This window comes from Phaseolus vulgaris, chromosome 8 (assembly GCF_051622355.1).
Source record: "Phaseolus vulgaris cultivar YP4 chromosome 8, ASM5162235v1, whole genome shotgun sequence".
NCBI classification, from domain to species: domain Eukaryota; kingdom Viridiplantae; phylum Streptophyta; class Magnoliopsida; order Fabales; family Fabaceae; genus Phaseolus; species Phaseolus vulgaris.
The window spans coordinates 2,188,456-2,209,385 of NC_143505.1; the positions used below are offsets into that span (position 1 = coordinate 2,188,456).

The 20,930-nt window shown below is 32.3% G+C and overlaps 2 protein-coding genes across 6 annotated transcripts; both read left to right on the forward strand.

The window, feature by feature from the left end:
- The first annotated feature begins 6,744 nt into the window (after nucleotides 1-6,744).
- LOC137824425 (Galactose oxidase/kelch repeat superfamily protein) lies at nucleotides 6,745-9,123 on the forward strand. 2 transcript variants are annotated; one of them, XM_068630068.2, is made up of 2 exons: nucleotides 6,745-6,909; nucleotides 7,032-9,123. In XM_068630068.2, exon 2 carries the CDS (start codon nucleotides 7,178-7,180, stop codon nucleotides 8,492-8,494), a length of 1,317 nt encoding a protein of 438 aa, XP_068486169.2. In that variant the 5' UTR covers nucleotides 6,745-6,909; nucleotides 7,032-7,177; the 3' UTR covers nucleotides 8,495-9,123. The 2 variants fall into 2 exon arrangements, with proteins under 2 accessions (XP_068486169.2, XP_068486170.2); XM_068630069.2 differs by having other exon boundaries at nucleotides 7,165-9,123.
- A 6,618-nt stretch (nucleotides 9,124-15,741) lies between these two features.
- LOC137827041 (uncharacterized) lies at nucleotides 15,742-17,535 on the forward strand. Of its 4 annotated transcripts, none has more exons than XM_068633241.2 (5): nucleotides 15,742-15,890; nucleotides 15,985-16,028; nucleotides 16,130-16,289; nucleotides 16,775-16,833; nucleotides 17,035-17,535. In XM_068633241.2, the coding sequence occupies exons 1-5, from the start codon at nucleotides 15,779-15,781 to the stop codon at nucleotides 17,305-17,307; spliced, it is 648 nt and encodes a 215-aa protein (XP_068489342.2). In that variant the 5' UTR covers nucleotides 15,742-15,778; the 3' UTR covers nucleotides 17,308-17,535. The 4 variants fall into 4 exon arrangements, with proteins under 4 accessions (XP_068489342.2, XP_068489343.2, XP_068489344.2 ...); XM_068633242.2 differs by having other exon boundaries at nucleotides 17,038-17,535; XM_068633243.2 differs by having other exon boundaries at nucleotides 16,130-16,265.
- Nucleotides 17,536-20,930: the final 3,395 nt, after the last annotated feature.

The window sequence follows — 20,930 nt, forward strand, 5'->3', positions numbered from 1 at the left end:
GGACAGTATCAGGTAAAAGATCCATTACTGATGAAATATTGTCATAAAGTGTTAAATATTATGCAATGTTTTAATAAGGCCGAAATGAAATATATCCCAAGAGAACTAAACATGAAAGCAGACTCATTATCCAAGCTAGCAAGCCAACAACGACAGGGCCAACACAACTCCATCATACAGCAAACTCTTAGTCAGCCAACATTGAGTATGGAAGAATGCTTGAATATCACAACCTCAAAAGATGAATGGATGAAGACTTACATAGAAGTAATAAAGAGCCAAGAACAAGGAGTTGAACCGGATGCAAGAATGGCAAAGAAAGCAGCTAGTTTTGTGTTGATTGGTGATGAATTATACAAAAGAGGATATTCTGTGCCTTTGTTAAAATGTCTTTCAAATGAACAAGCTGAATATGTAATTAAAGAACTCCATGAAGGAATTTGTGGGCTACATTGCGAAGCTCGAACAATGGCAACAAAGATTTGTAGAGCCGGTTACTATTGGCCAACAATCCGAGAAGATTGTGAATTTTATGTCAGGGCATGCAAAAAATGTCAAGAATTCGGAAGTCTAAATCACATACCAGCACAAGAGTTGCACGAAATTGTTTCCCCATGGCCATTTGCAAAATGGGGAATGGATATACTTGGACCATTCCCACTTGGACGAGGACAAACCAAGTTTATGATAGTAGCTGTCGACTACTTTACAAAGTGGATAGAAGCGGAAGCGTTAACTAAGATAACAGCTCAACAGGTCCAATCGTTTGTATGGAAAAATATAATATGTCGATTCGGAATCCCACACACCATTATAACTGACAATGGCAGACAATTCATTGACAAAAAACTTATGGAATTTTATGCAGATTTGGGGATCAAAGCAACAAGCACGTCAGTTGAGCATCCACAAACAAATGGACAAGCTGAAGCCGCAAACAAAGTTATTCTCGGACAGTTAAAGAAGAGGTTAGGAAGTGCTAAAGGACTATGGGCCGAGAAGTTACCAGAAATATTATGGGCATACAGATGCACACCACAAACATCAACAGGAGAAACACCATTCAATCTCACATATGGAACAGATGCAATGTTACCAGTAGAAGTTACTGAACCAACACTACGAAGGCAAATGGAAGATTGGAATATTAATAATGAATGCTTAAGAACTGACCTTGATCTTATTGAAGAACTCAGAGAACGAGCAAAGATAAAGGAAGCAGCAGTAAAAAGAAGAGCAATGAAAAGGTTTAATGCGAAAGTGAAGTTCAGGGATTTTAAGGAAGGGGATTTGGTATGGAGAATGCGTACTGATGCTCGAAAAGATCCACGACATGGAAAGTTGGCAGCCAACTGGGAGGGACCATTCAGGATAATAGAAAACTTACACAACGGAGCTTATAGATTAGAAACTTTAGAAGAAAAAGTGATACCGAATACATGGAATGCGAGTCATTTAAAGTTCTATTTTAGTTGAAACAGAAGATGTAAGCCAGAAGCTTGTATACATACTAGTTATCTAATCAAGAAGAATTATCCAGTAACATCATCTTATTTGACTCATGCTTTTCTTTTTGGTCTTGGATGTTGTCACTACAAGTGAAATCCCTTCCGAAATAATACTACCTTTCGGTCTTGGACGCTTTTCACTTCAGGTGAAATCCCTCCCGAAAAAATTTACATCATTCTTTCCGGGCTTGGATGATTTCACTACAGGTGAAATCCCTCCCGAAAAAATTATTGACATAATTCTTTTCGGTCCTGGATGCTTTCACTCCAGGTGAAATCCCTCCCGAAAAGTAGTCTTCGATTCTTTCTTCAATTAGTTCACGAGACATCTCCAAGCAATAGATATAAAACCGAGAGAATCATAGCGTTTAATTCAAACATTGGCAACTAAAGACAAGAGTTAGATCTACCCATGCAGGTCTACGTTTTCGGTTACTCTAAAAATAGTACAAACCGAAAGGTAGCAACTATCCCAAGGTAATAAAAAACCGAAAAATAAACAATGATTAATGATAATACTCATGTCACGTTTCTAAATTAACATTTAAAAGTGTTTAACTAAAATAATTGAAGGTACAATCCTCACAGCGTTCGACCGAAAGGTTTATCATATAGCCGAGAAGACAAAACCGAGAAGTTCTAAACAATTAGCACAGCCGAAAGTAAGAGTTCACAAATAATACCAAGTGAATAACATAATAACTAGAGCAATAATATTCTTTAGTTTCTGATAAGATCCCAAGGAGACATTACAAAAAGGATTCAAAACTTACACATAAGTTCAACATTTCAAAACCAAAGCAGCCTCCTCATGTAAACTAAAACTATAAACAACATTAACATCTACATCTTCCTAATTTTCGATATTGATATCTTCGGCGTCATTGTCCGGAATTTCATTAACAGGAATTAGTTCACCATTATAAAAATCCTTTTTAACATCAAAATTCCCTTCATCAATAGGAATCTTATAGAAATATTTTGCTTGTTCAAGAGCCTTCTCGAAACCCAGCTTATGTTGTTCAAAAATAAAGCTTTCGGCTTCAAAAACATTAGTCCTCAGCTGATGTATCTCCTCATCCATAGCTTTGATGGTGTTCTTGTCGGAATCATTCGCAGAAGATAATGCCGATACCTTTTCGTTCAAGCCTTGATTTTCTTTACACAGTCGAACATTCTCTTCGACAGATTTCAAGTTTTCGTTCTCCAAATCAGAAATTTTCTTCCCAAGACCTTCTATTTCAATTTCTCGTTCCTTTTTCTGCTTTTTAATATCTTCTAACTGCACCGATAAAGAGCTCATTTTTTCTTTATACTCAGCAAAGTCATTCTTCAATTTGTCAAACTCAGATAACGCCACAGTTTCCATTCTTCTCCTTCAACATCTTTCCAATCAAAAGATTTCTGCTTGATAATTCAATAACAGAATCTGCCAAAGAAGCAGCATCCATAGTCTTCAGCATGTTATAAGACGATTCACCAAAAGATGTCTGAACAAACTTCGCATATTTCGTTGTAGCACTAAATATCATTTCCGAGAGAGGTTCGGAAGAAACATTTTCACTCTGACGATGCCGCCGAGAGGACGAATGCGACCTCTTGCTATTCCTATCACGCTTTTTCGATTTCTTTGAAGGACCGGCAGCCTCAACATTACTTACTGGTTCAACCACTTCCACATTCACAATGGGTTCCACAACTTCTTCCACCACAGGGTTCACCACATTTTCACGACGGGGAGTTACATCACCCACCTTGTTCAGCAATTTCGAAAAATACGAGCGAGCTTTCGGATTAGTGCTCGCCATCAAAGCTGAAAATCAATAAAACATTTAGCTAAGTTAAATGCTTTATCCTATAAAGAGCAAAAATGTGGAACAACCACGTACCAAACAGGTCTTCTCGAGGATTTGGTGAAGTATACAGTTGTAGCAAGGCGCGAGTGGGAACCTGGTACGAGAGCCGACTAAAAACTTCGATAACATGACGATCGGCCACACCCATTGAATGAAATGAAATAGAGTTAAACTTCACAGGATCTTTTGTCCAGTACAGAGGAAACCTTGGAGAATCTCCATCAAAAAAAATACTCTCTTCCTACAGGCTCTATTAGAATCTTAAAAAAACTCCCCTTAAAATCTTTGTATGACGATGTAAAAGGTTTAAGGAAACAAACATTGGATTTACTAATAAGGGATAACCACCCTGGCCGCTTCCCAGGCCGAGAACTATAATAATACAAGAAGGAAGCAGGACTAGGAGAAAGCGATAACAATTTACACAAAATGCTAAATGCTTGCATCGCAGCCCAACCATTCGGATGAAGCTGAGTAGGTGCGACATTAAGGAATTTAAGGACACCTATTTGAAAGTTGTTCAAAGGCAACCGAATATGAAGATCTCTAAAAAAGCAAGCATAAAAATAAAAAAAACTCATAACTATCACCCTCTCGACCATGACAAACATTGTCGGCATCTCCAACACGCCGAAAAGAAATAATATCATTTTCAATGTCAGAATAATAAATTTGAGAATGGGAAAGGAAACTACGAAGTTCGATAGCAGAACGATATTTGGACAAATACTCTCGGACTTTAGGATTAACCCATTGGTAACCTGGACGAAGATTTCTCTGAGGCAATACAATGCCGAATTCTTGAGGAGCATCAACAGCCGGTGCTCCATTTGAATCATTCATACAAGAAGGGGTAGCAGATGAAGACTTCGAGTCTTGGCGATCCTCTTCTCGCACCACTCGCCCAGTTGATTCACCACCCGCGCTTGAAAAATCATCAGAAGCAGAAAAACTTGAAAGAGACATTACCTTTGCACGAATTGGTTACAGATTGAAAGAAAGCTGCTTTTCTCAATACACAACGAAACACATTCGTAAAAATTTAGAAGAAGACCCTATTTATAACCCAAAGTTACACCCTAGAATTTGAAATGTTGCAAGCAATCTGAAACCGTTCAAAAAGGTATAATCTAACGGTTGCAACAAGAAGTTCACGTCAAATCAACTTAACTCAGCAAGTTAAGGCACAAAAACCGAGGCATTCAATATCAAATCAAATCAAATGTCAAATATACTATAATTTATTAAGACATGAATATTTTACAAGACCTTGAAATATTTCTGTCTTGGGGGGCTAGTGTACTGATAGGGTAAAACCGAGAGGTTCATGCCGAGAACTACATAGTATAACAATTAAGATGATTAAGTTAAAACCGAGAGGTTTTGACCGAAAGCAATAAAGACAAGAATAAAACAAAAATATAAAAGTTGTAAAAGCCCAATTAGATAAAAACTTGCAAGAGGGGTGCACAAATAATAAAAAAGGTGCAGAAAGAAAGCCCAAGAGTAAAGGGAAAGCCCATTAAAGAAACTCTATAAATAGGAGTTCAGAGATAGAAAGAGGTAAGAGTGATTTTATCTGATAAATATTAAACCTTTTCTGACTTTGGCATCAGAGCGACTTGCAGGTACCCCCCACCTGTCGTGAGGAGAAGCCGAGAGCACTAGCCTAGAAGAGAAGCCGAGAGCACTAGCCTAGAAGAGAAGCCGAGAGCACTAGCCTAGAAGAGAAGCCGAGAGCACCAGCCTAGAAGAGAAGCCGAGAGCACCAGCCTTGAAGAGAAGCCGAGAACACCAGCCTAGAGGAGAAGCCGAGAGTGTCAGCCGAGAGCATTAATCGAGTGTACTAGCCAAGAGATGAAGTCAAGAGTTCCCACCAAGGAAAGAAATTAAGTCTTGTTAACCTTTCTTGAGTATTCTTGGTCCTTGTTGTAAGAACAATAACAATCATCTCTATCATATAGAAAGGAGAAATATCTTATTGCATATATTGATTAAAAAATAAATATTGTTATAAAAATTAAAAAATTAGTTTTAAATTGTTTTTATAATTTTTTGAGATTGAATATTTCTTATTAAGTTTTTTCCATCTTCTCTTCAATTATTGTACTCTTAATAGACATGTATCTTTGACGCTCAAGTTAGATGAGATGTACTCAATTATTCAGTTTAAAGTTTAAATAATCATTATTAAATTCCCTCTTTATTTATATTTTTCTATTGGATCTTATGCTTTTGCAAAGATTAGTATAAGTTCAATAATTTTTAATTAGATTAAAAAGCATAAAGATTAGTATAAATTCAATAATTTTTAATTAGACTTTATTTTCTTAATCGATATTGACTTTTAGAGACCGTGATGTCATTCAGAATAGTCGATATATTGACTTATCAAATTCTAATAGGACATAAATAAATATAAATTAATAAAATTTAAATTATACAATACTTCAAAAATAATTTATCATATAAAATAAAAAAAATACGCGATTGTATAAAAACTAAAAAAAAACACACCAAAAATAACCAAACCACCAAATTATTTTGGACAAATGTTGGATGAGAACTCTAAAAAAACTCTAAAATATTGGATACTGTATGGTTAAAAACCCAAAAAAATGAAAAAAAGTTGGGATAAGGATGACATAAAATCATCTTTGTTTATAGTAATCATAGAAATATATGTTCACATCAAAACAAGACACTAAAAACAACATGTACCGATCAATTGATAAGGTTTGTGAAAAGTTACCTATTTTATATGAACGAATAATTTCAAATTATAGAAACATAAAATATTTAAAAATGAAAATAGGACAATTGTAACATAAAAAAACGCAAACATAAAGTTAATTAAAATAAAACATAAACATAGAACAAAATCACAATTAATATAATTTAAATAAATTTAATTAAGATAAAATGTAAATTATCCAAATTAAATATATCAAGAAATGAATCATCAAAATTGAAAAGACTTTATTTTTCTGTCACCCTCACAATCTCTTTGGGCCCACCAAACAGCAGCACTATTCTCCCTCCGATCACAATTGTCCAGCATTATCAGCCGTCCGATGAACCACCAGATGCTTCTATAAAAATTGAATTATTATAATAAAAATTGCTGAATGCTTTAGAACAATTAATTACAGTTATTCTTATATATAAATTACCTTTAGAACAATTGCATACAAATATATTATTGAATTGGTAAACCTTGCAATTTAGTCCCTAAATTTAAAAAGAGTACTTTAAGCAATGAACAGTGAGGGATTAATGATGAATATAGAGGTGGTGAGGTGGCGGAAAGTTAGGGGTTGATACTGTGGATGCGTTCGCACCTGATCATAGAAGGGAGTGGGATAAGTAGCACACAGTAATAATGATTATTGAATTTTGTGTTCCCTTTGTCAATTAGTGGCAAAGTAAATCAAATCCAACCCAAACCAAAGTTCCTTCTTCCATCTTCTTCTCACAATCTCAATTCTTCCACCTCTATCACCTTTTTCCCTCATCAATTGGACTGCGTGCTTCCAAAATCCCAGGTAATTCTCTCTCTCTTCACCCCCTCCATGGCTTCCTGCTTAAAAATCCAATCTTTTAGCGCTATTTATTTATATGATCATATGGGGTTTTGGGATGTTTACCATTTTGGATCTTGATCTAGGGTGTCGGAAATTTTAGCTCTGGAGTATCGGGGACTGGAAAAATTAGGTGTCTGTTCTTTGGTTGGTGTGAGGGTGTGGAATATATGTTTTGAATCTGAAATTCTGCTTGATTTGGGGGTTTGGAGGAATTAGATAGACGGAGGACATGGATTGCGCAGGGCATTCTTCCAAATCAGGGTCTGGAGCTTGTGTTGCTCTATCAGTAGAAAATGGAGGTTTTGGAGGAGATGGGAGGTGCTGCAAGCAAGCTTCCCCTCCAAGGAGTGGTGGGTTCAGGAATACTAGTCCTATGGGGCGGGGAGGGTCGAGGAACACGAGCCCTTTGCGGCAGAAGGTTGTTAAGACCAAACCAAGGGGCTTGGATGAGGAAACTCTTGCCACATTTGGTAAGGTAGTGCATGCTGATGTACAAATGGAGGATAATATATGGGCAATGTTGCCCGAGGATTTGTTGCATGAGATCTTAGCTAGGGTGCCCCCGTTTCTAATTTTCCGGCTCCGATTGGTTTGTAACCGGTGGAATGCTCTGCTTCAAGACAGTAGTTTTCTCAAATTCCATTCCAGTGTGCCATCACATGGGCCGTGTCTCCTTACATTTTGGAAGAACACGCCGATCCCGCAGTGTTCGGTTTTCAGCTTGCCATTGAAAACTTGGTACAGAATACCATTCACTTTCTTGCCACCATGGGCATTCTGGTTGGTTGGCTCTTCTGGTGGTCTTGTTTGCTTTTCTGGGCATGATGGGCTAATGTTCAAGACCCTGGTGTGTAACCCCCTAACTCAAACTTGGAGGGCACTGCCTAGTATGCATTACAATCAACAAAGGCAACTGATATTGATTGTTGATCGGGTGGATCGGTCATTTAAAGTGATAGCCACAAGTGATATTTACGGTGACAAGTCATTGCCAACTGAAGTTTATGACTCAAAGATCGACAGTTGGACAGTTCATCAGATTATGCCAGCAGTTAATCTCTGCTCTTCAAAAATGGCGTATTGTGACTCCAGATTGTACTTAGAAACCCTTTCACCGCTTGGTCTGATGATGTATAGATTAGACACAGGTCAATGGGAACATATTCCGGCTAAGTTCCCTCGATCTTTGTTGGATGGTTATTTGGTTGCTGGTACCCAAAAGCGTCTCTTTCTTGTTGGAAGGATTGGCCTTTATAGTACCATACAGAGTATGAGAATTTGGGAATTGGATCATACCAAATTTACGTGGGTGGAGATCAGTAGGATGCCCCCGAAGTATTTTCGGGCTTTATTCAGATTATCGGCGGAGCGATTTGAATGCTTTGGGCAGGATAATTTAATCTGCTTCACGTCTTGGAACCAAGGGAAAGGCCTTCTATATGATATGGATAAAAAGATCTGGTCATGGATTGGTGCGTGTGCTCTTCAGTCATACAACAATCAAGTTTGTTTCTATGACCCGAGGTTTGATGCTTCTATCTACTAAGCTTGAGTCTTATGACATGATGTCAGTCGTACATCAACATTTGCAATGATTTTCTTGACGTATGTTCTTTGCAATGACAATCTCTCTGACCATTCATAATGTTATTCTTCACAATGGGCTGATTTTCTTCATCAGTAAAATGTCTTTCTAGCTGTAATGAACAGCATGCCTGACTCTGAATAATGGTTCAGCTCCATAGACAGATTTTTTGAATGGAATTCAAGATGAAACATAATGCTGGAGGCAGTGGGACAGCGTGACTGGGATGTGGAGTTGATGTACACTGCTGAAGGAAAGATTATTAACTTCTACATTCGGGTTTGAAAAGGGGTATGCAGCTGTTGATGTGCGGGAAAGATTCTTTTGAAGACATTTTCTTACCTTACCAATTGGAGATGCTTTAGGGCATTGAAACTTTGCATCCTAAATTTTAACTGCTTTTCTGCTCGACGGCTCACTGTTGTAATGTAACTGTTTTGAAGCTTGTCTTGAAACATTGACCATATGTAACTTTCTCGTGTAAATGGATTCTCCCAACCTTTGTTTTTTACTCATAAAGAGAGTGGTTAACTTTAAAATATTGTTTTGATCTTGATCAGATTATAAAAAATGATATTGTTATTTATCTATAATATTGTTCTAGTTTTTAATTCCCAGGTAAAAACTTTTAATGTTGAGATGCGATATTCAGATGGATGCTAGAGTTACTATTTCTTGCAGTCATTCCTATCTTTCCTGCGTGCAGGGCATCTAGTTGTATTCTATGTTAATTTACCCGAGACCAAACTATTGGAATTATTCACTCCATTGTTGCCAAAATTATAGACTGATAGGAAAAAGTTATTGTGATTTAATGATAAGGGTTGAAAGATGAAGATATAAAATATAGCTTATCTGATGATTTTTCTTTTCGGCTGAATTCCTTAATTATAATTTCTAGATTCTACCATTAGTAACTCCTGTGCAAACAGATTTGTGTTTGTATACCCATTTTGATTCTTTTATAAAGTCATGCTAATGCCAAGTGTTTGTGGTTGTTTTCCCAGATTTTGATGCATCCCTTGTAACAATTAATGGGAAGGATTTAGATCCAAGCGAGTGCATCACAATGAATAACAATTTTTGGCGTCCAAGCAGCACCCTTTAACTTAGTATTCCAGAATGAAAACAATGGTTCAACAAATTTAAAGAGTGTAGAAAAAAATCCCAACTTTTTGTGCAAATGGATAAACTAGATATTTTCTCGAGTACAATCCAGTTATGTGACAGATGCTTGCTAATATCTGTTCATGGCAATGTATCATAATTTCGTTGGTTTGGTACCTTGAATGACTAAGTGACGTGATTGCAAGCTTGATCTTTGTTTCTTTCATTTGTAGTTATTAAAGAAAAAGTTACCTTAAGTGAATCTTACCTTACTAAGTCTTATCATTTTTTTTTATATGTCTTCATCTAATCAAGTTAATATTCTTTTTTTTCACCACCGACACTAACTCTTTAGATGTATAGTCGTCGTCAAACGTTTCATCGTCTATTAGATGACTATTTTCTAGAGTCAACACCTCATTTCCTTTGACTCTGATACTATATTAAAGAAAAGAAATAATAGGATAAATTTCTTGTATATATTGAACACACCTAAGTTCATCACATAAATATGAAATATCTAACAATATCTAATAATACTCATCAATATCAACTAATATCAGAGGTAAGAAATTAGACAATATTTAAGTGTATGTAAGATTTTTTTAATGCCGCAGTGCGTAAACATACCTATCAAGGATGTTAACTATTATTTTCCTTTTCCTTCCTTATACTTCATCCAATACCTTCATCATTACATTTATAACCTCATTATCATGGGGATTTTTTTTATTCCCATGTTTCATAATCATGAATAATATTCCTTAACCATAGTTTATTCCCTTACATAAAAAAAAGTATCTATTACAGTGGATTTTCTTTTGTATTATCATTTAATTATGAATTAAAATCATCATTCCTGAGTATATAAATAACTCTTTCTTCATTCCTGAGTATATATGTTATAGCAAGAAGGTTTTGTTAATTTATTTCATTATATATCAAACCATAACTCAAATTTTAATTATTGATAAAGAAGCATAAGTATCAAACTACATGTTAATGCAAAATATGTTAGGAGTAGCTTGTCATTAGACGATAATATTAAAATCTATATTTTCATATATTATAAAAGTTTTTATATTAATCATTATTATATAACTTCACATCTTAGTTAAGTTAAGTTAAAATTAACGTGAATTTATTTAAATTTATCGTGTAATAATTTGATATGTGTATGAGGATTATAAACATCATCATTTCCAATAATTGTAGAATTAGGAATAGGAAGTGGATTTTGAGGAAATTTCATGAAGAAATGTTGGATGAATTTCAGATATGCATGCTATTAGACTGAAAACAAATGCCATTAGACTGAAAACAAGTGCTGACAAAGATGGTTATTTTTTTCTTAAGCATTGTGTCCAGGGTTATAGATTCAACAAGAATATATTTTTATATTTTCATTGAAGCATAAGAGATATAATGTACCATCAAATTAGTTAGTGATTTTTTTATCGGTAATAAAAAAATTTAATAGATGGAAATATTATGAAGACTTCAATTCATATATAAAATTTTTAATCAATTGAGCTATAACTACTAAACAATACCAAAAACATTTCTAAACACACCAGACATGACACAAAATAACAGGAAGACCTTTGTATACATAAAAAAAACATAGATACGAAAGTCATACAATCAAGATTTTTGCTGAAAAATCAATAATGTTTTTATACCAGCAAAACTACATGCAAAATATTATAACTAGAAAAAAAAAACCTCAAAATACTGAATTTACTTGGGTTGTTAGTTAGTGATAAATAACAAATTTATTGATAAATGACAAGAAGAAAATCTCAAAACCCTAAAATTAGTTAGTGATAAATGACAAATTTATAAGGTCTAGTCTTTGGGGAATCTTTTCTTGGGTTGTTAAATAATCCTCTTGTAGTGCTTCTAAATGCGATTTTGGTGGCATAGCATGTGGCTATGTTCATTAAAGGTGAACATTTTTTCATTTCTTTGAAAATTGAACTCATTTTAAAGCCCCCAAATCCTCAAAACCTTCCCACACATACATGTATGTAACAAAAAACCATGCTTATTCATATGGAGAAACAAATTCAAAATTAATTAATTTCAATACAAGTTTTGGTTAATTGGCTATTTTATTTCTCAAGCAAAATGTTACTTCTTTTTGTTATTCATAAACTAGTTAGAAAAGTCGATCATGATACATGTTTAAAATAACTTTACACTACACACATAAATAACTTTTATAATTTTAAATATTTTAATTAAATAGGAATTATAGGCTTATAAAATATCATATTGATACTATTTAAGTCTTCTTAATCCTTAAAAAATATTTTTAAAAATTAGTTACCTAATAAATTTAAGATAAATATTATTTTCAAATTTAAAACTATAGTATGCAGATGCAAACCATTGAAATTATTTTGTTAAAAGAAATCACACACCGCAGTTTTTTTAAAAAGTGCTTACGATAATCTTCTATTTGTTAGACGCAAACGATTTTATACACTATTTATCACTAAAAACACAACTATATAAATGAAATTATTCACATTTCAATAAATAAATGTACCTTTTTTAAAATTCTTCTAGAATATATATAAACATATTTATTTTTGTTTTTGACCAGGATTTTCACAAGCATTATTATTGAGTTCATTTTTTAAAAATACTGCTTCAAGTTTCAACTAAGAGACTCCACATTTGCGATGTCGTAAGCGACCTATATATGTATATTTTTTTCAAAAAAATATTTTTTATTTCTACAAAACTAACATGGATAATACATGTTCGGATTATAGATAACGAGTAGGTGTGTTATGAAATTATTTTTTAAGGTTGAATTAAACTTAAAAATTTACATCTTAATATAATCGTATAAAATTTAACTTTATACTTTAATTTTATAAAATTAAAATAAATTTAATTTGTTTAAAAATTTATTTCTATAAATCAATTTTATAAAATTGAATTATTCTTAAAACTTACTAATAATATAATAATATATATCCACTAATCATATTATCTTCGACTATCATTATATTGTAACTAGAGGATTTACCAGTCAATATTATCAAGATATATACCTAGACACGTACAATATTATGATTCGAAAACGTGATTTTTTAGTTTTTTTTGTGGAAATGTGATATAAAATTGTGATGTTTCAAAAATGGAGTGTCCCCAAACACCAGGTGAATAAGACAATGAATCCAAGTGAAGATACATAAATTATAATAAGCAACATATGCTACTTGTCGGTGAATCTCTTTTATATATAAACATCAATTTACACTATGACAAGCTCATTAGAGTTTTCATATAATTAAGAAGGCAAAAAAAAAAAAAAAACAGTGATAAGAACTACCAAAAAATTAATAACGTATATATTTCAATTTAAAACACTTTTCTTCATCACAAATATTTATAAAATAATTTATAAGTTTTGATATCATACTGGACTAACTTAAAAAATCAATTAACATTATCTCTATATCCTATGTTCTATATCTAAATATATTAAAAATAAACTTTAAATCTAACTAAATCCTATAAAATAAGTTTATAAGTTTTTTTTTTAATTAGAAAAAAAATATATTGATCAAAAGTGATCCAATCCTTATATATCACTAACATCTACCACTTAATGTTTCAATCTGCAAAATAAATAATTAACCAACCTAAAAATAACAAATATTTTTAATTGAGTATATACAAACCAGGGGATCAAAACATCAATCTGAGAAAGAGAAACCAACTAAAGAGACTTTTGAAGTTATCCAAGACAAACCTTCACTTGAGCCAAAGAGAAAATTTTAGAATGATCCATCACTTTACATTTAAAGATGTGTTTATTTTCGTGACTTTTGTTGGAATCTCACATCGATTAGAGATGAGGACAATTCATTGTATATAAATGGGTGCAAACCTCAAACTCATGAGCCGATTTTATATGGTTGAGTTAGGGTTAAAGTCCACTTCTTGATGACTTCAAATCTCACTTACCAATGCAATTCATACATAGTTTATTAAGATATAATTTTTACTGAAACATATTCTTACTTCAATTATAAAATGTTTTTATTTCTAGTTGAGATGAAAATATGACATGACAAGATTAAATAAAAGATTTTATTTTGTTAGAATATTAGTATTTTGTTGATTTAAGTTTGAAGAAGATTGTAGAAAAAGTATGATATTGATATGAAAAGAAAGCGAGTTTGGTGGTGAAGGCACGGCGTTCTGAAAAAGAGAGCACTAGCATGAAGTTGGAGGTCACGCCCTCGTGCTCTTAAACTTTGCTGTACAACACAAAACCTTAATACTTTAATTAATCTATTCATTGCTTCTTCAAATGGTTTCGCAATTCCATGCACATGCAAAACCAATCCTAGGCTCTTCATTTTATGCTATCATCAACAAACAAATTTCAATGAAACCATTTTGTCTTCTTCTTGACACGACCATTATTTTTGTTTTAAAACACCACCATTCTGGTCTATATCTTGTTCAACGTGGTATAAGAGAAGTGGGTGTTTCCTCATTAAATAATTCAAGTGTGGAGACAGAACCTACTCCTTTTCTAACCAACCAAGGTCAAACATAGCCTTTACCCATATTTGACTGCAAAAAAACTTACCATTTGCTTCCTCTCTCCAATCTTACAAGGATATCTCTGATTACACGTATCATTGTGTAGTACAACTTAACGTGAAAAAGCAAACATAATTAATAGGCCATTCCATTTTTTTTAATAACAAACCACTCTACTTAAGAATCCCTTTGAGTCACTCAAGGTTCTTATAGAAGATCGTTAACTTATGGAATAAGTTTGCATAAACATCAAATAAAAAAGCAATTTTGATGATATATATATGCAAGTTTTTCTTTTAAATTTGAGTATATATGGATTGTTTATACCTATTGTACCGATAGGCACCGGACGAACGCACGTAGCCGACCGACCGAACGCATAATAAATGTAAGTGCACCTGTAACAAGCTAAAGCAATTAAGATACACCTCTGAAAAATAAGGAATACGCGTTAAAAGAAGATATGTTCCCCGAGTATTCCGGAGCACGATTGACAAGACCTATCCATAACCACTCCGAGCCCAAGGGATAGAAAGCCCATTAGGCAATCCTATAAATACTATGTTCAAGCCAGAGAAAGGTACATTTTCATTCACTTACTAAACCACTCTTAGAATCTCATACTTACTTGAGCGTCAGAGTGCCTTCGCAGGTACCCTCCCCGCCTGAAGGAAACACCAAGAAGGAGCGATCGACCGAAAGAGAAGAAGACCGACACGTCAGCAACTATACTACATCAACCGACCGTGCCTGGCCCCATCTCTCCACTCAGGTACACCTATATTTTTTTAACTTGATAGAAGTTAGTGTATTATGTTATGTTAAGAAGTGAAGTCCGTTAAGATAATATTATTAAGATTAATCATTGCATTTAAGATATTGTCTGTTGTGAAACTTAAAACTTTATCACGATTTTATCTTTAAAAGACGTATTGATAGATTAGAAATGAATGTGTATATAAACTAAATTGTTCTTCACTTCGACATCTTAGTAATATGAGAGTATTAAACTTAACAGAACATATTACATCAGTAATATGCTTAGCAAGTTTTATAAATTTTAGGCAATATGTGTAAAACGAAAATACTTAAAAATTAAATTAGTGTTAATGTTTTTTACATCACTTATCTATTTTATTTAACATTTCTCCCTTTATAACTTTTATGTACATTTTTTTTATATAAATAACATCACTCGATCTTCGCAAAAAAAAAATATTGCTCTATGCGAATAAAGACTTGACTGATTTTTAATACCTACCATATATAGCATTCTAGCTTGAGATTATGAGGAACACCCTATTATTTAATAATAATAACTTATTAGTACTTTATAAAAACAAACTTAGTGTAATTAATTGCACTTCTATTAATCTATTAGCATGATTTTCAGTTTTCCTAAGTTTTTGACACACCGAGGAATAATATAATGATGAAAAGAACAGGAGTCGGAACCCTAGCTTTGACTTGGTCTGAGCTTTGAACACTGTATAAATCCCATACTGCACTAGTTAAGTTTTCTCTCTTTCAGCAGTTGTTCAAAGAAAAAAAAAACACAAACTCATGAAAACAAGAAACAGTGAGATGAAGATCACGGTGCTCTCAACAGTTTTACTAGGATGTTTCTTGGTCATCACTGTCCAAGGGGATTCTTCAGCAAGAGTTGTTCCAGCAGGTAAAATAATATTAATTCCGCGTTTATTAATTAATTAGTTCCCAAAAGTTAAAGATCAAGCTAAAGATTCTGGTTATCACAACTTTAACTGCAGGTAAGGTAGGATACAAACACAAGCTTGAAGTGTCTGCTCAAGAGGTATATATCAATTTTTGTTATGAACTATATTATCTAATTAATTAATTTTATCATAATCATATACAAATGATCATGTGTTATGGAATGAATGAATGATGTAGGAATCATTTGTGAGAGGTGGAGCTGGTCATGTGAGGAAGATAGGACTTGGAGGGAAGAAATTCAGCAGAAAGGAAGTGAAATATGTTGATTTTGAGAATGGAAAAAGAGCAGATGGAGAGACTTCAAAGATTTCAGGTGCAACCTATTCTGATGGAATATGTGAGTTTGATCATGATGAAAGGGAGGGAGATGATAAAATAGTAAAATGTAAAGGGAGGAAAAGTACTATTAAACCAAGAAAGCTGAAAATGGATGGTTTTGTAGCTTTCACTGTTGATTATCAGGGACCCAGGCACCACCTTCCAAAACATAACTGAGTATTGAAATCCCTTTATCACTTGTGAGTGTAGATAGCATCACTCATCTTAGACTGAAAAACTTGTTTTGTTTTATCATGTTAGTGAAAACTTGCTTTCTTCAATTATGTACATATTATGATTTGTGTGAATGAATCTGCAGCAATTTCTTACTCTTTGAAAAGCCCAACACATCCTTGTCTTTTTCTTTGATGAAAGTTTATGCTAACACCTTATCAACTAATTAAACCAATCTTCTTCTTCTGCTAACTCATCATAGTGTGTTATTTAATATTTACCAAAGAAATTGTACTCATGGCTCCTCATATGTTTGCTTCCATTCTACAGGTAACGATAATGCTGGTTTGAAGCCTTCTGGATCACGAGACCAAAAGAATGATGCTCAGGTTCTACTCACTGATACTTCTACATTGCCTAAAATTTCAGTTTCAATAAGATACAGTGTTGTAGTGTAGTTTATAAAGAGACTATATATCTCTTTCCAATATGCATGATAAACATATCAGCCAAGCTAACTTCCATAATGAATCGATCTTTAGATACATATTTTATACAGATTAAGTTGACAATACTTAATATTCATGCAGAAGTTTGTGATAATGGGGCGAAAACAATATTTGAAATCCACCAAATATGTTATCCCAGGGAGTGATTCCACCAGCACTAACCCGAAGTCATGTTCACAAGATTGCAATTCTGAACAACAAGTTTTTGAAGAAGCAAGAAAAAGTAGTGGTGAAAAAGATGAGACACAGAGATTTGCTGAGGCTGCAAAAGAGATTGCAAGCCTGATATATAAGGATTATAAGGGAAAACCAAGTCACAGGCCACCCATCAATAACCAAGAGCCTAGAAACTGAGATTAAGAGTAATGACATGGATATCTAGCTATCTATCTTGGTTCACTGTTTTGCACCAAGTTGCTGTGTTAATTAGAAACTATATGTGTATGATATAGGTTTTTGCTTTATATTGTAGTTTTTGATGAGGCAAAAAAGGATGCAAACATAGGACTTATAACAAACATATAGTTGTTCGTTGATTTCTATTCATACTAAAAATAGAATAGATATTTTGGAATGCATGCAGTTTGAGAATGTTTAAGTGGATAGTGGGAATGTGTTTACGAGTGTGAATTATTTGTTTGAAGTCAAGAATAGATCGTAATGGCATAAGTAAAGCTTTTATAATTTATCAGCAAGAAAAAATAAAATAAATATGAGTCATTTAGGAATAATTTAACTTTTATACATCATTAGCATCTGTCACTCAACTCTCTATTAACAAAGACAGATCATTCTCACAACGAGCAAAACAACTAACTAACCAACTTAAGAAAAACAAATATTTCTAATTGAGTACGTACAAACTAGGAAATCGAGACACCAACATGAGAAAGAAAAACAAATTGAAAAGACTTTTGAAGTTACTCAAGACCAAACATTCAGTTAAGTGAAGGAGAAAATTTTAAAATATCAATCATTTCACCTTTATAGATCCGTCTATAAAATGATGATATTCAATTTTATGTATTATCTTTTAAAAAGTAGTAAGACAAAAATAATATTTTTAATAAACACCTATTAAACATTTCAGGATTAATTTTTTATACGATATTAAATTTTAATTATGAAAGTTTTACACATTCCACTTGTTAGGTATTTCTATGTATTTATATAATATATTTTTATGTATCTCTTTATTTGATATAAGATGTCTAATAATATATATATTTTTTCTTTTAAATTCTTATAATTTATTAGAATTTTGAAGCGAAATCTAGCTTATGCGTGGGAATAAAAAACGAAGACACTCAAGAGAAATATATTGTATTCTTAAGGATGATCATGACGCATAATAAAATTAATATTTATTTTTATATAAATAGTATATAGTTCACAAATAATAAGGATAGAAGGAGTGAATTTCAAACTCATTTATCAAAAGAACTTTTTTTTCTTACTTTTTTCTTACCACAACAAAAAGTTCGTCAACAACTAATTATTATTGACAGGAAAAAAATTCATTAGAAACAGTTTTTCGTGATAATTATTACTGTTACTGATAGATTTGTTCGTAAATAACTTTATTAACAGATTATTTTGTGGACAATATTTTGTTGGTAATTTATTTTTAAAAAATAACTTATTTTACATTAAGTCTTTTATAAGGTATCTTAAAAATAAAAAGACATATATTACTGTTTTTTTTCTCATCCTAGTTAAACTCCGAGGCACATTCTTCTCTTATATGAATGAGCAATGATAATTTGACGTCTCTTGCTCCAAATTATACTACTTCAAATGACAAAAATATCATTTTACATTTCACAACTTCTATCATTTGAAAGGTGTAATTTGGAACAATGCAAAAAGTGGATGTCAAAATAATATTTTTCTATATAAATACCAGGCTTGAGAATATATGAAGTTACAAAGAAGGAGTGTGTCCAAATAAAGACATACATATTCGCTTTACAAGTTGATTTGTCTTACACAACATTAAACTTATGTTATTATTCATCAAAACATTATTTATTATTTACAAGGGAGTTAATTTGTGTATTTTACGTGACATTATAAAAAAAATTATTAAATAAAAATTAATTTAAAAAGATAAAAAATAATTAGTTATTATATTGACTAGATTAAATATTATTACAGATATTATTATTGGTATCTGTACCGGTATGGCCGATCAACATCATGACGTGTCTCGATCTCTCTGTCCAAGATGACCGAGACATACGCTGACGTGTCTCTGTCTACCTGGCCGACCGACCGACACATGATGCACGGTCAGACCGACCAACACGTATAACCATTAACGCTCAAACCAAGGTTAGTGAAGCTAAACCATCATTAAGAATTAGGTAATACAACCCTAAGTGAGATCCATTCCACTAATTAGACCCAATGAGGTAAGCTCATTAAAATAATATAAATAACACACATTCCAACGAGAAAGGTACATCATTTATTATTGTGCACCTACCCGAATATCGATCACTCGCTTTACTGACTTGAGCAGCGTCGGAGTGCCTTCCGCAGGTACCCCAATTTGGTGTTCACCCGAGACCGAGAGCCGAAGGAGAAGCACGAAGACGAGAAGGACCCCAGTCAAACACCCAACAACCTGCCCGATCGAAAGACGAAGACTTCAATAGTTCTCTAGGTTCCATCTCCCTAATAGGAACAATATCTAAATTAATTTCTATTATTAATTATTGATATATAGTTTCTAAATTGGTATCTAATTAGATATCAATGTTTTAGATCCCAACTTTAAAATCTAGATGATTGATAGTTAAAACATAGGATTTTTTTTCAGCAAAGAATAAATAAATAAAATAAAAATGAACACTTCAAGAGTACTCAATCTCAACTATAGTTTTGTTTAGCACACCGTATAAGTAGTTAATCATATATCAATTTAGTAATCATTTATCAATTTAGAAACTATTTATTAATAATAGAAATTATTTTAAGTTTTTAAAATAGTATCTAATTTAATTAATATAATAATTAATTATTTTTTAGTTTTATAAAATTAAATTCTATTTAATGATATTTTTTATGCGTAATTATTATCAGGTCATATAAAAAGTAAATAAATTTTATTCAACTAAGTTATCTTAATATAACAAAAATGATTTTGCAACCTACAATATTAAATTTCATGTGAGCCTTTTCCCTAATTGGTCTAAAAATATCTTTTGATTGAATTCACGATATTTCTTCGTCTTATTCATACCTTAAAAGTTTTATATCCACATGACACTCAACAACTACTTATGGCAAACAAGACTCATAAACTCCTTAACACTTATGGAACATTTTTCTTTTCAAAAATTAGAAATTTTTCTAACACTTAGTTTGTTTGAATAATTCAACATGAAAATATAGGAATGAGTCATAAGAATGGATCGGTGGGAAAAAAAATATGAGATACCAGAGATTAATAAATATAAAAAAAATAACATATTAAGATTTTTTTTTTAATTTCAAACATATAAAAAATCGATAAAATACATAGTATTATTTATTGATATTAAATAAATAAATTATATCACAAGTAAATTCGATTTATGATTTATTATTTTATCTACATAGGTTAGAAAAAGTTATCTATAGATAAAAATTTGTGGAGAATGGTCAAATATTGTAATGTGATTGCATTATTTGTGATGCAGACGTTTTTATTGCAGCAAGTTGCAATAAAAGTGTGAGAATATGAAATAAATAATTAATTTTGAATTTGTTTATCATAATCGAAGACAAGTCTTCACCAATCATTTTTCTATCAATGCAAACAAAACGCTTTTAAAATAGACAATAACTTTCTTAATTTCTTCATTTAATGTTTAAACATAACCTCTATAAGAAACCCTTCCAAAAAACTCTATGTAATACACTTCATTGAATTCTTAACTTTTAAAACAAAAAATAAAATAATTTATAAATATTTTTTTTAATTTACATTA

What these genes read in the sequence shown, in the direction of transcription:
- LOC137824425 (XM_068630068.2), top strand. Translation starts at nt 7,178, where the DNA reads ATGGATTGCGCAGGGCATTCTTCCAAATCAGGGTCTGGAGCTTGTGTT.
- LOC137827041 (XM_068633241.2), top strand. Translation starts at nt 15,779, where the DNA reads ATGAAAACAAGAAACAGTGAGATGAAGATCACGGTGCTCTCAACAGTT. An exon ending in TTGAAGTGTCTGCTCAAGAG is followed by an intron (nt 16,029 to 16,129) that starts GTATATATCAAT and finishes TGAATGATGTAG; the next exon opens with GAATCATTTGTGAGAGGTGG. An exon ending in AACCTATTCTGATGGAATAT is followed by an intron (nt 16,290 to 16,774) that starts GTGAGTTTGATC and finishes TCCATTCTACAG; the next exon opens with GTAACGATAATGCTGGTTTG.